The 18,170-nt window shown below is 39.7% G+C and overlaps 1 protein-coding gene across 1 annotated transcript in view; it reads left to right on the top strand.

The window, feature by feature from the left end:
• Nucleotides 1-18,170, top strand: part of LOC121527533 (contactin-associated protein-like 2) — a 144,614-nt gene that overhangs the window by 90,941 nt on the left and 35,503 nt on the right. Inside the window, exons 13-14 of the mRNA XM_041814533.1 lie at nt 5,033-5,189; nt 6,760-6,887. Coding sequence (XP_041670467.1) covers nt 5,033-5,189; nt 6,760-6,887 — 285 coding nt within the window. The remainder of the gene's footprint in view (nt 1-5,032; nt 5,190-6,759; nt 6,888-18,170) is intronic.

Raw genomic sequence — 18,170 nt, 5'->3', positions numbered from 1 at the left:
AACATCCCCCATTTGTCTCTGTGATTAATATGAAGCACAGCAAAATGGGAAAGAGGTGTGTACCCTCCTCTCTAAGTTTGATGAATTAACAGCTTCATGATTGAGTCTACTCGGCCGTCCTGTCTGTGACTTTAATACGAGCTGCAGCGACTCGCATAACAATGGCTTAAACAACCTTTTAAAGGTGTTTTAACTCATCACTCCTTTGTTTTTGTCAGAGAAGCCTCTACAAAGAGTGACTGCGAGACTGACTTACTACAGTGGTTGCTGCTTGTTATGACCCTTTGACAATTAAAGTCTGTACTTGTTGTAGACATCAGGTAATGTAGTTCTTTCATGTGTTGCTTCCTGCTGCAATAGTCCCTAGATATACAGTATATCATAAACCACCAAAAAAATTAGAATCTTAATCATTTTTTTAAAGGGATTTAATATCAGGTATCAGTACTGCTGTATCAGAATCGGTTTAAAAAAAAAGTGGATTGGCCCATCTCTAGTTTAGGTACTTGGAATTGAAATTGTGTGATTATATTAAAGCAACTAACCAAACTTATATGCCATCTTTGACCAAAGAACATACTTTTAATGCAACCTAATCTCAGCAAAAGTCTGTCCTATCAAATCAAACTCAAGCCAACCTTATCCTCAACGTCTCCACCCTACACTTCCCTGCCTTACCCTGCTCTACCTTACCCTACCTTACTTGGCCCATTTCTACCCTGCCTTACCCTTCCCTAACATTTAAACTCCACCCCATTTGCCCCATTCCAATTCTACTCTACCAACCCTATCCAACTCCAACATGACCCTACCCTATTTGGCTCTTCCCTACTCCATCCTATGCTCTACCTTATAGAAAGTAACATGAAACTACCCTACCCAACTACTGAAACTTCTTGGATGGTAAATCTCTCTATTAGTGATCGACACAACTTGGCACTTTGCATACCAGCATTTTTCTTCTCATAAAGTCAGAGCATTGATCATTTTTTTGATCACACACTTATACACCTTTAAATCTGCAAAACTTACATGGTTGGAAGCATCCAGGAGCTTTAAGACAGAATCAAAATCAGCTTTTCTGGCAAGGAAGTTTGCTTACACAACAAAGGATTTGATTAGATTTGTATTTAAAAAATAAATACAAAAAATAAATACAACTGAAAAAAGCATATAAAGTTAAGATTTGAATATGAATAAGCTCTTTTGGATATTTTTACTTGTGTATTACAATCTATAGGAAACTGACTTGCTTCTATTGCTACTTGGCTCTCTTACCTAATCCAACTCTACCCTTATTGGCTTGACTTGTCTTTTTAACTTGAAGCAATGATCATTTTAACTCATTGAGTGCCATGGATGTATAAATACGTCATTTAAAAACCAACGCTTGACTGTCACAGACGTATATATACGTCAAAGTGTTTTTTTCGGCGGCTGGCACAAGGTGGCGCTCTCACACTCCCTGTGAGTAATTTTGGGGCTTCTGGGATACGTAGTCAGAACACTACAGTCGGAAGTGACGGTAGATCAAACATCAGAGGTGGAGACCCTGGGGTCAAAGAGCAGAGCGATCTTTACGGAGGTAATCTAAGCTAAAAGTTTTTACTTAGACGCTGGAAGAAACTTTAAACTTTTGCCTGAGACATCACTTACTCACTGAAACCATCAGCAGAATCACACAGGACACTTTAACTGGCACACATGCATCTCCCATCCGCTATTCCTTTTACTTTTTATTCCTTTTACTCATCCATCTCAAACAGCAATGAGTTGGAATGTTTTTTATCATGACAACATTCAACACTGCCTGTCCGTTTTTAAGAGGGCAAGCATAAAGAGAAGACTAATCTGTTGTGTTATGGAAAGTGTAACTACACAGCTTGCCATTTTGGATGCTTATGCACCCTTGAAAGTACAAATTTTTCTGTTTTAGACATCTCATCCAGGAGATTTTATTTCATTTTGCAACCTCTTTTCAGCAGAGGCACAATCCTTATATAGGTGATATTTGATACAGAAAATTGTCCATGATTGTGGGCTTTTCTTTACCCCTGTACGCAGGTGGCCCAGGTTTGAATCCAGGCCGTGGCTCTTTACAGCATGTCTCTCCCATTTCAAACTCTATCCACTGTCCTCCTCTAAGGAATAAAAGCAGGAAAAGCACAAAACAAATGTTAAAAAAAGAAAAATATCCCGGCCTGAGAGGAAACTAACTTGCTTTAAATGCTAAGGAAAAATGGCCACACATCCCCTTCAAGGGCTGTCTATGTTGTCTGAGTAGGCTGAGGTTAGGACCCTCACTGACTGAACTGTGAAGGTCTTAAACTTTTTACTTGTATGAAAAAGTTGCAAGACACCAAAGCCCTATATAAGGGAGAGGATTGTGGAGTCTCTTGAGGAGGAAGTGTTAATCCTTTCGACAATAACTTGTCTGAACAGCAGCCTAGAGAGAGCTGAGGCTAATTCTCTTTATGAGGACAATAAAGCCACAGGTCACAAAGGCCAAACACACACAAACACATAAAATACAGGCTGAGAAATGACTAAATACACACAGGCACATCCATAGCTTCCTCCTGGAGTTTAGAAGAAGTCTAATAATACACTTTATCACTCCTCAATGCAATCATGCTTCCTCAAAGTCTTCTTCAATCCCCCTGCTGTGAAGAAATGTGGCTCAGGAGATTTTATTGTCTGATGGAATTTGACAAAGTGATATTGACAGTGCAGCTTATTTTCCCAGGATAAAGAGAGGAATATAATATTGTTTCATCCTTTCTTGCAGTTATTGTGATGTATTTCCAGGTGCTAAAATATTCCCCCTATCTCTCCATGGTGTTACTGTCTCAAAAGAGAATACATTATCCAAGGCAGAGTAAACAATATTACATTTCTTATTGAAAAGCAGTGATCCCTCACCTCTCATATTGCCATTAGAACACACACTATCACAGGCATACAAAGAGGTGTCTCAACACTTCAGCTGTGCACATCTGTTGATGCTTAAAAGATGTGTTCACACAACTATTTAAGTACACAGAGCTTCACACATTTTAAACAAAGATAAACATTAATGCATTATGCATTGTGTGTGTTTAAGTGTGTCTCTAAAATCACAGGTGTGATCTGTGGCTCATATTTCTCAAAGGCTTTCACCATCCAGCTGTGTGAAACAGGTTGAGTAAATAAATTTTATTCACACTGCAGCTGCTTGCTGTCGACATAAATCCCATTAATGTGACAAAAACCCTCAACAGTTAATTATTTCATAATTAATCACCTGTAATGGGAATGAGCTTGGACAGTTTAGACATTTAACTTAACAACAATCTTGAAAGTCTGTGTTTTTCTCTGGATTTCACTACAAATGAGCAGATTATGATCGAGATATCTACAGCCCAAAAAAATGTGCATACTTTGTAAAATGTAGAAATTAAAATAATAATAATTCCATATTTTATCCACAGTAGAACATAAACAACATACCAGACATTGAAAAAGAGATACTTTATCATTTCATTAAAAAATATTAGCTCATTTTAAATTTGATAGCAGAATATCAAAAAAGTAGGGACAGGGCCATGTTTACCATGGTGTAGCCTCCCCTCTTCCTTTAACAACAGTCTGTAAACATCAGAAAAGTGAGGTGACCAGTTGCCAGAGTGCTGGGAGAGGAATGTTGTCCCATTCTTGTCTGATGTAGGATTCTAGCTGCCCAACATTCCTGGGTCTTCTTTGTCAGTTTGTTTTTCGATGTGCTAAATATTTTCTATTGGTGAAAGTCCTGAACTGCAAGCAAACCGGTTCAGCACCCACACTCCTGCACTGTGAAGCCATGTTGTTGTGACAGATGTGGTATGTGGTTCAGCATTCTCACTGATTTTTTTTTTTTTTTTTTTTTTTTGCATATCGGTGAACCTTCGCCCATCATGTCTTCTGAGACATGCCCCTCAAAAATGCTGGTTTTAAACCGAATCATGTTACGGTTTTATGCCATATAACCTAATTTTTCCAAAATACTTCTCCTACTATTTTTTGTTATCACCTCTTACTTCCAACCTTTTGTGCCCTGTCCCTATTTTTTGAGATGTGATGTTATATTTTTCTGAAAATGGTAAAATGTCTCAGTGTCAACATCTGATATGTTGTTCATCTTCTTTATGAATAAAAAATAAATTTATAAGATTAACATGTCAATGCATTCTGTTTTTAGTTACATTTTACGCAGCTCCCCTACTTATTTTGGAATTAGTGTTGTACTTATTTATTAAATGCTGACTGGCCAACTTATCCTTTAGGAAATTAATCCCCTTTGGCAATGATAACATACAGCCTAGCTAAATAAATAGCCATTGAGTTAGACAGACAGTTTAAAGCTTCCTTTTATTTTGGTGATTTAATTGTTAAAAGATTAAAGCTTTCTTTTAGTTCAATTATAAAAAATGACTGAAGACTTGAATTATACTCTCATAGTCACTGCATACATCATAGTCCATCTTTAAAGGTTTCAAATAAAGGATTTAGACTTGCCATTCAAACCTTAAAAAGGAGGCAACATGAGATATATAATTTAAAATATCAGCTCAACTCATGCCCCGAGTTGCAGCAGTGATATTTCATATTTTTTTCTTTTGCCGACCTTGTCTGATGTTGCTATTGTGTAAACGCAGCCTGACAGCCTCTGATTGGACAGCCAACTTTTCAAGGTTCCCAATTTAAGCCAGTGGTTAGGAAAAAAGAACTTTAGGCCAGGATTTTCCTGTGTATTGTGTTTGTTTAAAGTCTAACATTGGCATGTAAATGGAGAGTGCCCCTCATACTGCCAGTATGAGCCAAGACAGAGGCCCCTTGCTACAGAGTTGGTGGTTTTTAAATAATTGTGAATAATATAATTTGAGGTTAATTTCAGTGAGGACAAACATTTAAAAAGAGTCCCTGTGTGTGTTGAATTTACTATATACTTCAGTTCCTTGATCCTTTCCCTGAAACACAATGAATTTTTCTCGTGTGTCTGTTTTTTTCTTCCCAGATGGGACTCCCTACACATGGTGGGTGGGTCGTGGCAGTGAGAAGCACTTCTACTGGGGGGGTTCATCACCAGGCATCCAGAAATGTGCCTGTGGTATGGACAGGAACTGCACCGACCCAAAGTACGACTGCAACTGTGACGCTGATCACAAACAATGGTAAGGCAGACTTTTAAAGGTCACATATTTAACCCTTTTAAGGCAAGTTTATGTTGGTCTCTGAGGTCCCAAAAACATGCCTGTGAAGTTTGTAGCTGAAAAAAACACTCCAGTATTGGATTTTTGTGTGTCTTAAAGCCCTCTCTGTTTCAGCTCAGAAAGAGCTGTTTCTGTGTCTGTGGCTTTAAATGTTACTGAGCTGTCTGACTCCCTGACAGGAAATGGATGTGCCTTAATGGATATGGCTCTTCTGATCCTCCTCTTAGCTGTCAGCTTAGAGGAGGATCAGGAGAGGAGGGTGGAACTTTCTTCCAATAGGGGAGGGCCAACTGAACCTAAGGGACAGTGCTAACTCCCCACCTGACATCATGAGGGGAAAATCTGAGAACGGCTTGTTTAAGCACATTTTCTGAAAGGTGGAGAAAGAGACTATGGGAGGGAATTGATTTTTCTGATTCTGGGGGGGGGGGGGTTGTAGACAGGCCAGGGGCACATGTTTTTGTTAGAAAAGTCTGCAAAAGTGTGTTTTGCATAATATGTGGTCTTTAAGTGGGAGTTTATCAGGAGAACATCACATTATGTTAAATAACTCACCTATAATGTCAGCTCTGTGTTGAAGTCTACAGAAACATCTGGCAGTGAAAAGCTGTAGGTTTTATGTTAGTTTGACATTCTATTGTCTTCAGTATTATTAAAGGTTTTGAAGTAGACGTGCAACTACAGTATATCTGGTTTTAAGAGAAATTAAAGGTTAATGCACCTTTGATGTGCCTGTTATTTTTTCAAAGTTCATTTTCTGACCCAAATGTTGATGACAAAAAAAATTATCTCAAAGTGCACATCTGTAACAACAGAGCTGTAAAGCAAAGTAAGACATGCCTACTTCCCTGTGCTGACAGGTAAGTTGTCTCTGCTGGTGGTGCTTATGTTTTCATTTACTGTCAGCACACAGTCGGTGTTGGCTGTTTAAGAGCTTCACTTCAAAGTGGCTCGACGATGAATTCTACCATTAATGGTACGTTTATTTGAGAGTGATGTTTGCCTCTAACACCAACAGTTTGTATTTCAAAGTCTTTTAGCCAGCTGATTGATTTTCTCATTAGACCAATTGCATCACTGTCAGTGGGTGAGAGTGAGAGTGGCTGCATGCTTTGCAAGGAGAGATCTCATTTACTTTCATGTCTCTGTCCTCATCTTTAAGACTGATGAGGTTAAAAATAAGTTTCACTCCGTCTTGCTCTCTCCATTAATATTTTATGCATTAATGTCTCATTGTTTGGCTGAGTGACTTTTTGAAATATTACTCACATAACTCTATTTCCAGTCATTACCCAGCAAACACTCATGCAAATGATAAGCTACAAATTACACCCCAAGGTTTTACCTCCAAAGTTAAAAGAATGTAAAGTATTGAAACATTTCGAAAAACCTGTTGGCCATCTTAAAAGTAAAAACAGTTTGCGTAAACCCTCAGAACCAAAGACTTACTCTAGAAAAGCTTTATTTTCATACAGTATAAATAATGAGGCCGTCTACTAACATGGGCATGTTTCTTTCTCCCTTCGTACAGGAGAGAAGATTCTGGTCTCCTGATTAATAAAGAACACCTGCCTGTCAGCCAGGTTGCCGTGGGCGACACTAACAGACCAGGCTCTGAGGCCAAGCTGACCGTTGGAGCACTCCGCTGCCAAGGAGACAGTAAGTGTTAATTATTTATTATTTTGAGTGATGGACAATGTGGAAAAATTGCCAGTGCTCAGGATGTTATGTTTGGACCAAATGATTTTTATTTACTTATTTATTCATCTTTTTATTATTTCTTTATTTATTTATTGGCAAAGCTGACTGTCCAAGGCTTGAAAATCTAAATAAAACAATATTGAAGGAGGAACAGATGTGAAGTCAAGCTAAGAGCTACGTTTTATTGATGATTGATTATTACCATTATAAGCAGTTTCTCATTCATAAATCAACTTGTACAACAGGAGTACACTAGTAACATACACTAAATGGACAAAAGTATTTGGCCACTTAACCATTATAACAACAGGGACTGTAATGGCATTGTATTAATATACCTATACTTTGATATGGAGTTGGTCCACCTTTAAAGCTCCAACAGCTTCCACTCTTCTTGGAGGCTTGGTGATGTGAGGCTTGCATGCAGCTGCTTGGCCATTGAAACCCGTTCCATGAAGCTGCCACCACACATTACTTCAGCTATGGAACTTTTATGCACTTTTAGCAGTCATTGACCCCCACTCTGTGATTTTACGTGGTCTTCTACTTCATGACTGAGTTGCTGTTGTTCCTAAACACTTCCACTTTCTAATATTATCACTTACAGTTGACTGTGGGATATCCAGCATGGATGAACTTCACAGATCCTCTTATTGCAAAGGTGGCATCCATCACAGTACCAGGCCTGAAATCACTGGGCTCTTCAGAATGACCCATTTAGTATCACAGATGTTTGCAAATGTAGACTGCATGGCGAGGTGCTTGATTTTAAACACCTGTGGCAACAGGTCTGGCTGAAACACCTTAATTCAATAATTAATTCACAATAATCATAAGTTAACATGATTGCATTCTTCATACTACTGTACAACACAAACAAAGATCTGGCCCCAGTGAGTCAAGACATTAGCATAGCATATATGGAATGGTTAACCAGAGGATACCACACGCGCTCTAAATTGAAGCTAGTCAAAAGGTGAGTTGTGCAGCATGAAGCTACATCACTCTGTTCTTTATAGAGCTATGGATGTGATCTGAAAGAAAAATAACTTCAAACCTGATAAGTCGTCTGCACAGAAAAATTAAAACAGATGGGAGCTTTCTGGATTAGCTGCTGACATGAAAGGAACCTTTGGCCATGATATCAAAGAACTGCTGACCTATTTCAGAGGAAATTTATGGGTTAATGACTTGCCAGCTCAGCTGAGAAAAATAGTTTCATTTTCCAGATATTTTTTTCTGCTCATTGTCGAGATAGTGGTTAAGGCAAAGTGTGTCACTGGTCTCTTTAAAGTAGGGGATAAACATTCCCCTGTTGACAACTTTTAAACAGTAGAATGGAGTTAAGAACTTTTTTTTTTACCCCCACTTGATTTTATTTTATAAAAAACAAAGGTTAATTGATCATCTCTGTTGAGCAGTGTTAGAGCTGTCAGGTTTATAAGCTGTGACATTTCCCCTCTGTGCGAAGATGTATAAGGAAAACAAGAGAGCGCTAACAGTAAAGGTCACTGGGCTGTACAGTATTGTTATGATGAAGGTAACTGTAACTGTTAGGCAAGCTCTATGATGTCTGATGTACCATGGCAATGTTGTCATAAATGCCAGCATGTTACAGCAGCAGGTTAAATATTGCTGCATGGCCAATTAGTAAAATGATCCAATGATGATCAAAGGCCAAAGATGGTCATCTGCCAGAGAGACAATAATATCATTCATACAGAGAAGCAGCCTTAAACTACACTTGAAGCTTTCCCAATTTGTATGAAACTAAATTGAAAGCCAGTCAGCAACCGTGTTAGAAGCTGAAACTGTGACAGACTGTCTGACAATCTGAATTCAATGGACAGCACACTTAGGACAGGCTAATTGACCCCCTCCTGTTTTTACTTTCTATTAACCCATCTTGACACAACCTTTCTCCGTACATACTCTGCACTTGATTAAAACCCCCACGTTTAAGTCACTGCTGGTGGTCTATGGGTCATAAAATACATCATAACAGATCTGTGACAGAAAGTGGACTTCCATCTCTGCTCTTGGTGCAGAGCCAGGCAGCTGTGCTTTGGCCATAGTTCACCATAAGGTCAGGGGTCAGGCTAATTGCTGGAGTGTTTGTCTATTTTTCAGTGAACCAGGTACAGTAGGAACAAACATCTTACCTGCTGAAGGTGTGTTTTAAACCATATTCACTTGTCTTTAGTGCTTGATGATTAAAAGAAGAGGTCTCGCCTAAAGCATCATCAGTTAAATCCATCACATCTATTAGCATTGTGTTACTAAAGTTTAGTAAAGTATCTGATGGTAGATGTGTTCTATTCCTGCCAAATCTGTCACAATAAAAGCCTCCAATGCTTATCATCACTGATCTAATCATCATCATTCATCACAGACTTTTTAATTTGAAGAGCAACATTAGAAAATGGAGTGTTCCCAGCAGCAACTTAATAACAAAAGTCTCATAAAGGAGAGCGAGAGAGAGACATACTGTAACTTCACATAAATCAGAAAATGAGAAATTAGGAATACCTAACAAGAGTTAAATACAGAATGAAAAAATGAAACTGACAGAGAGGTGACAGGTACATCAGAGCAGACAGATGATTCCTCCATTCAGGTTGTAGCTTTTTTTTTTAATTTGAGAGGCGTATGTTTCATGAGTGGGTGTGGCTTCAGCTCATTCAACCGACACACCCACACCATCCTAGAGCAAATATTACTGCCTCATTTTTAATGAATGTGAAGCTTAGTTTTATAAACTTGCCGATGTTTCTCATGACTGAAATTTGGCCTTGTGGTTCATAACAAAGCCACCTGTTATACATCAGACCTAAATGTCATTTTTTCTTAAATCTCTTTACAGGGACTTTAATAGATGTCCTTTATCAGCACTCATCTGATGTACCCGCTGATTTCTGCAGTGACATACCACTACAGCACATTTAATTTTCCTTTTTAAGTAAGGTTGTAACATAAAACTAATCAATTTTCCACCCTGTTGTGAAATACCCTTTAATTGACCATTTAATTTAACTCCACCTTGTCCCTGGCTCACTGAGGTCATCAGAACCCAAAGGGCAGGGCTCAGAGCGGCAGAGAGAAAATGGCGTAAATCCAAACAAACCACTGACTTGAGTGCCTATCAGCAAAAACTGTCCTGTTTTACCTCTGCTCTAAAATCTGCTAAGAAGGCGTTCTATCAATCAAAGATCTGTGCTGCCACTGATGCACGCAAACTCTTCTCTGCTTTTGACTCGCTCCTCTCTCCTTCAAACCCACAACCCTCCAGTATGTTGACTCCAGACATGTTCGCCTCCTACTTCACTGACAAGGTTTCTACCATCAGCAACCAATTCTCTGAGCCTGTCCAACTCAGTTTTCTGCCACCAGCTAGTGATGCATCACTTAGCTCATTCTCTCCACTAAGTGAGAGCGAGGTCACCAGGCTTCTGCTTGACTCTAAGCCCACAACCTGTCCGCTCGATCCGATACCATCACATCTCTTGCAGGCGATTGAGCCCACAATCAGCCCTGCTGTGAGTTGTATCATTAACTCCTCTCTGTCCACAGGTGTTTTCCCAGCTGCTTTCAAGCAAGCGGGTTACACCACTGCTCAAAAAACCCACTCTCAACCCAGCCCTGGTTGAAAATTACAGGCCGGTCTCACTTCTCCCATTCCTATCAAAAATACTGGAGCGCACAGTCTTCAACCAGCTCTCAGAACACTTGCAGAACAATGATCTACTTGATCAGAATCAGTCTGGCTTTAGGCGGGCCACTCTACTGAAACTGCACTTTTGTCGGTAACGGAATCACTTCGGCTTGGCCAGAGCAGCTGGTCAGTCCTCAGTTCTCTTACTGCTGGATCTGTCTGCTGCCTTTGACACAGTAAACCACCAAATCCTCCTCTCCACACTCTCTTCACTTGGTATCTCAGGATCTGCCCTACAGTGGTTTAAGTCCTACCTCACAGGGAGATCTTTTAGAGTATCATGGAAGGGAGGAGTGTCTAAACTGCATGGCTTATCAACAGGGGTGCCTCAAGGGTCTGTGCTTGGTCCCCTACTTTTCTCAATATACACCACCTCACTTGGTGCAATCATCCGCTCCCATGGCTTTTCTTATCACTGCTATGCAGACGACACACAGCTATTCCTGTCCTTTCCACCAGATGACACAACTGTCTCAGCTCGGATCTCATCCTGCCTTGCTGATATTTCTAAATGGATGAGGAACGTCACCTTCAGCTCAACCTGCCCAAAACGGAGCTCATTATCATCCCAGCCAGTCCCACTATGGAACCGCAGATCAGTATCCAGCTTGGATCAAATAATCTCTTGCCCACTAAGTCAGCCCGGAATCTGGGTGTCATGATTGATGACCAGCTAACCTTCAAGCTCCATGTGGCCTCGATTGCTCGGTCCTGCCGTTTCGCCCTCTACAACATCAAGAGGATCAGACCCTACTTGACAGAGCATGCTACACAACTCCTGGTACAGGCTCTTATAATATCACGTATTGACTACTGTAACTCATTACTGGCAGGCCTACCTGCATGCACAGTTACACCTCTGCAGTTGATCCAGAACGCAGCAGCACGTCTGGTCTTCAACCAACCCAAGAGAGCTCATGTCACGCCTCTTTTAATCTCTCTACACTGGCTTCCAGTTGCAGCTCGCATTAAATTCAAAACTCTAATCATTGCTTACAAAGCAGTAACTAAAACTGCTCCTGTTTACCTGGAGTCCCTCATCCAGGTCTACACCCCTTCTCGCCCACTACGCTCAGCCAGCGAAAGGCGCCTGGTACTTCCAGCACATCATGCTCCTAAGTCACTAGCTCGACTCTTCTCCTCTGTTGTCCCTAAATGGTGGAATGAATTACCCAACTCCATTCGATCTACAGACTCCCTGTCTACTTTCAAGAGAAGGCTAAAGACCCAGCTCTTCAGAGAACACTTTGCACTTAGCTAGGCAATTCTCTACTGTTGTCCCCAGTAGTAGATTGAGTCTCAGCCAGACTATTCTCCACTGCTGCCCCCAGTGGTTGAATGAGTTTCCCAACTATAGTTAGCTCACACTGTCCTGCTCTACTTCTGGGATTTCTTTGCCCAGCTCTTTGGGAATGATCCAGCACTTGGTACTTGGTAAATAGTTGTTGTGAAGTCTAATGAATGGCGATTAGTGATCCCACATTTTGCTTGATTCATTGTTGGTGTTTAAAAACAAAAACAAAAAAACAAAAACAAACAAAAAACAACAAAAACAAAAAAAAAAACTACATAAACAACGTATATTTTAGGTACTCTGCCTTAAACTCTACACGGCAGCACTTGCGTCCAATTGGACCTGAAGCACTTGATGGCACTTACTGATGTTGTTTCTTCTTGTCTAGATCATTGCTTGTGTTGTTCTTGCTCTCAAATGTACGTCGCTTTGGAGAAAAGCGTCTGCTAAATGACATTGTAACATTGTAACATTGTAATTCACTTTTTACATCCTTCAAGTTGGCTAATGTTGATGTTAGAAACAAAAGAGGACTTAGTATGTTTCCAGTCTGGCCCCCTATGAATGTAAATTTAAATTAAAAAAAAAATAGAGGCTTACATTTAAATGCTGTCTTAACACAGCTAAGTATCAGCAAACCCACAATTTAATCCAGCCTCAATCTCACTCTTTATTCTTCTTTCAAAGGAAATTTAACCGTAAGCTCAGTAAGGTGTTTGCATTATAAAAAAGTGATAACTCAACTACAGCAGCAAAAATTACAACATGAAAGTGGTTTTGTTCTTAATTATCTTCTCTCTGCTTATATGACAGAAATATTTGACTTTAATTTACCTTTAATCCCACTGGAGATAAAATGATAATAGTGCATCTTGGACTGGAACATAGAGTCACACATTGTTGGCCAAACTGTTGGAAAGTAAAAGAACTCTTCAGATACTGCTGGAAGTCAGATATAAACACTCTGAGGACACTTAAGACCCTGCTGCTCCCCCTTCTGTTGATCCCTTTAATCAGCATTGGCACTCTGCTCCCTCTGGGACTTAGGAAGTCTCACACAGGTTGTGCCAGTCTTTCATTTTTGACCACTTCTCTCTCTTCCTCACTCTTGAATCATTCTTTAAACTGTGTTATAAAGCTACCCGCAGTGTTCTGTGTCAGTCCTGCAGTGTGTTATGCCGCCTTCAGGTTGACATGGATTAATTGCATTACATTCATCATCCATCTGTTGTACTCAGCTTAATGAAACATTTCTCACTCTTAGTCTGAGTGGGTTTTTGCAGCAACTCATTAGGTGAAATGGAAAACTTTGTCTTAATGATGTAAAGCCATGAAAGCTTTGGAACAAGTGGATGTTTTGTAGCTGCAGCCATGGTGCTTATCAAAACAAACACAACCACTGTTTTTGTGTCCAACCCTGGGGTGTTAGAATGTGCTGATTAGGTTTCAAGTCAGGATATGAACTTTTTTTCTTTGCATATTTGTCACATGTAATGGTTCAGATAATCAAACACATTTTGATATCAGACAAAGATAACAATGGTAAATACAAAATCCTTTTTTATATTATGATTTCATTTATTCAGGGAAAAAGCCATTCAAACCTGGCCCTGTGTGAAAAAGTAATTGCCCCCTAAACCTAATAACTGGCTGTGCAACCCGTAGCAGCAACAACTGCAAGTCTTTCACATCACTGTCGAGGAATTTTGGCCCACTCTTCTTACCAGAATTGTTTTAACTCAGCTACATTGGATTGTTTTTTGAGGGTTTCCATGTTTAAGGTCATGCCAAAGCATCTCAATCTGGGCCACTCCAAACCCTTTATTGTGTTTGATTTTCTTGTTTTGTTTTTTTTTGTTTTTTGTTTTTTTTTAAGTGGTGGACTTCCTGGTATGTTTTGTCAAAAACTGATGTCTGGACATTCTCCTTCAAGATTTTTTGGTAGCAGAATTTATGGTACCATTAAGTATGGCAAGTGGTCCAGGTCTTGAAGCAGTGAAGCATCCCCAGACCATCACACTACCACCGCCATGTTTGACTGCTGATGTGATAACCTTTTGAGGAAGTGCTGTGTTAGTTTTACACCAGATGTTACAGAATGCACATCTTCCTAAAAGTTCAGCTTTTGTCTCGTCAGTCTACAGACTATTTTCTCAAATGTCTTTGGGGTCTTCAAGATGAGATAAGACCACCCTTTATGTTCTTTTTGATCAGCCATGATTTTGGTCTTGGAACTTTCCCATGGATGACATTTTTGCCCTGTCTCTTTCTTTTTGTTGAATCATGAGCACTGACCTTAACTGAGTCAAATGAGGCCTTCAGATCTTTAGATGATGTTCTGGGTTCTTTTGTGACCTTCTGGATAATCATCAGTACTAGGAATGGGCAGTAATACAATCAAACCTTATCCCTGGGTATAAAAAAAAAACCCATCATGATGACGGCACTGCGTAATAAGCACACCTTTAGAATAAATGCCTTGAGAGTATGTGTCCATTTCCATCCAGCACCATGCTTTAAAGTGATTAAAGAACTCCTGTTAATGATGTTGTGATATTTTGGCAAACAACAACGTGCTCCTTTATACCAGTACATATATTCTTGCGTGCCATGGCACGGCAAGTCTGGCACAGGGCTGGCACCACAGTATGGTCTTCTCTAGTCAAACCGTTAAACGTGCACTAGTGGCTGTTATATGATCCAAGGCAGCGTGAGTTTAAAAGCACTTTAATTCCTCTTCCTTGGTTTGGATCAGAAATAAATAACAAAAAAGGCCTATCTCTTTGTGTTTAAAAGCACACAGAACATTTCTTCACATTCCAGGATGCTGTATGACTTGATTATCGTTTCTCATATTAAATCAGGGAGGACTGAGAGGAAAAAGGAAAGGAACATCATTTGTTCCACTGTCCTGATGTAGCTCAGTTTACTTATAAAGAGTAAGAACAATTCTTCAAAAATTAATCCCTCCCAGTGCTTCTTAAAACCTAGCCTTATAAACGTTGTTACTTCTAGACCTGAAGAATTCTGATAAAGGCTTTAATGAAACACCAGTGGAGGTGCATTTTGCTCAGTGTGCTTGTGCATGCATGCTGACAGGTGTATAACATACAATGTGATTTATGAACACCTGGCAGTAATACCGTATACCCCTGTAAGATTGGGGGAGGGTGTGACGGTATTGATAAATGAATGCCTCCCACTTCCAGTCGATGTCCTCTTGGAGTAATTTTGGTGGTTCAGCCACTCCTGGGAAGGTTCCCTTTCTTTCCAAGTTTTCCCCTTTTGTGGATAATGGCTCCCACCGTGGTTCACTTGAGTCAAAAAGCCTTAGAAATAACTTTGTAACCCTTTCCAGACTGATAGATATGAAGGACTTTGTTTTTAATCTGTTCTAAATTTCTTTAGATTGTGACATGATGTGTTGCTTTTTGAGGTCTTTCAGCCTACTTCACTTTGTGTTTTTAGTTTCTGGATTCAAAAAGTCTAGCAGTATTAAGGCCTGGGTGCAGCTAGTGAAATTGAACTCGGCTTTCTTCATGTCACCTCTCTGCCCTGCTCATGGAGAGGTGGTTTCATGTTGTAATTGTATACATCAAACTTCAGAGAGCTGGTTGTGTTTTGTTGACTTCCAGTAACGCCCTTATCAAACATTAATGTGGTTGCGATGTGCTATGACCTGTTTTTGTAATCCTAGTTGGGTTGGTTAGTAATATTCTGCTCACTTATTTTTGAACATTTTCTGATCTCTCCTTTTTGTGACCTGAATAGAAAACAGACTTCATACAGTAAAAAGCATTTAGGGTTCATGCTTTTTCAAGTCTAGAGAAAATGATACAACCTAAGGGTGTGGAATCAACATCAATCAGAATCTGACTTCCCAATGAGAGGATTCATAACAGAGCTGAGTAATGTTGTTTTCTGAGATTGCCCTAACTCCTTCATTCTCTCTCTTTGTTTATTTCTTCTAAAACAAAATATTCAAACAGCATAGAGGGAAAGTAATCTGCTGTGTGATATAACAGTGCACCAGAGAGGTTTAGTGGAAAGTATCCTGAGGGGTGGAAAAGCAAACATGGATTTAATCTTTAGCACAAGGCAGTATGATCATTATTATAATAATGCTTTATATGTTATCTAGCGACTGCTCATTTTTCAGTCTCTGTGGACTGTGAGCATGGGAATAGCTAAAACTCATATTTGTTTTAAACTCCTCATGAACTGATTTGTTTCCTTCTCTTTTATTCTTTCCACATGACCATAAAAGGAAGTGGCCTGGTTCTGTCAATGGCGCAAATCAGAACAGAACACCTACTTTGCTCTCCTCACTGATCACACTCAGTATTGTCCCTTCATCAACAATCTGGTACTACTCACCAATGTTTCCTCATCACAGAGCTGCCAACATACGGACACAACACGATGTAATGACCCATGACACCACATCTGTTTGTGTGTGGGTCTATCGTGTCACGTTAGTGCAGAAACAATTACTGAAGATGGATCCCTCTGTCACTTTATGGGGCAATATTCTCTTTGTCTTACTCTATTATGTACTGTGGGTGTGAGTAAGGCAAAGAAAGAGCTGTGCTCCTATTATATTGATTGACCAAATTAACAAAGTATCCTGAAAATGAAGATGACTTTGAAGTATGTTTGTAATAGTGCTGGTCAAGACACCAGAACGCTGAGCATACATAATATATTGGCCCATTAAGGCCTATAAAACATTTATTAAAAATTTCACACGTGAATAAGTAGGACGTGTATGATTGATGCTCCTCATACTGAGCGTGAAGCTCTGTCTCAGTAAGAGCAATGATGATTGGCTGCCTTATAATGGGCTTTTCTAGGGAAATGACTAATGTCTCTAGCAGTCAGGGAAAGTTTTTGGAAAAGAGATTCTTTTTTTTTTTTTTTTTTTTTTTATTTTTTTGCAGCCGCCCTTCATTGCTAAGTACAGGAACAAGTAAGAGTGTGACTTATGTGTTTATGTTTGGTGGTGTTCCAGCATTTATGGTGCCTTGAAAATAGGCACCATAGTCTGGACATATTTAAAGATGGAAATACAACAAAAAGCAGAGCAGTATTATCGTGGTGTTTTGAATGCCCCTGCAGTGAGACAGGCTTGACTTTATAATGGATCAGAAATTAAGACTGGCAGGGGTTGTCAAGGATAGGTCAACATTAAAAAATTGGTTGTCGCTTTTCATTGACCCACATATAGTGCCTAAAAGTATTCACCCCCTTGGGTGTTTTACCCCTTTATTGATATTATACACGTCTACTTCTACAAAGTAATGTCAATAAAATTGGACTTGGTTTGACTCAGCCACTCCAGAAAATCCAACTTGTCTTTAATCATTTCTGTGTAGCTTTCACTGTATGTTTCAGGTCATTGTCTTGATGGAAAAAAAAAATCTTCTCCAAAGCTGTAGTTCTCTTCCAGACTGAATAAGATTGTCCTCCAGGATTTCCTATATTATGCCAAATTAATTTTACCCTCTACCTTTACAAGCATTCCAGGGCCGGCTGTCAAAAAGCATCCCCACAGCATGATGCTGCCACCACCGTGCTTCACAGTGGGGATGGTGTGTTTGTGGTGATATGCAGTGTTTGGTGTCTGCAAAATATAATGTCTTGACTGATGGCCGAAAAAGCACCATTTTGGTCTCATCAGACCAAAAAACTTTCTTCCACTTGACCATGGAGTCTCCCGCATGCCCTTTGTCTTGGCGGCCTCTCTCACTAGTCTCCTTGCACACTCACTCAGTTTGTGAGGACGGCCTGATCTTGTCAGATTTATACATGTGCCATATTCCTTCAATTTCTTGATGATGAATTCAACTGAATTCTGGGGGATTTTCATTTCCTTGGATTTTTTTGTATTTACCCTCTGATTTATACTTTTGTGTAATCTTTTCTCTGAGTTGCTTGGAGTGTTCTTTTGTCTTCATGGTGTAATGGTAGCCAGGAATATTGATCAACCGGTGACTGGACCTTCCAGTCACTGGTGTTTTTTACTACAATCACTGAGACACATTCACTGCACTCAGGTGATCCCCATTTCACTAATTGTGACACAAGTAGCACCAGTCTTGTGACTACTCATTAGCTTATCCCATTAAATTGCATCCAAAGCCATTTACACGCTACTGACAAAATTGGGAAAATTTGGGTTAAGTGTCTTGCATAACAAAACATCGAACATGTGACTGCAGAAACTGGGAATCAG

The sequence above is a fragment of the Cheilinus undulatus genome, linkage group 19, assembly GCF_018320785.1.
Source record: "Cheilinus undulatus linkage group 19, ASM1832078v1, whole genome shotgun sequence".
NCBI classification, from domain to species: Eukaryota; Metazoa; Chordata; class Actinopteri; order Labriformes; family Labridae; genus Cheilinus; species Cheilinus undulatus.
The sequence above is the reverse complement of the archived record's forward strand: the minus strand, read 5'-3'. Positions and strand labels throughout refer to the sequence as shown.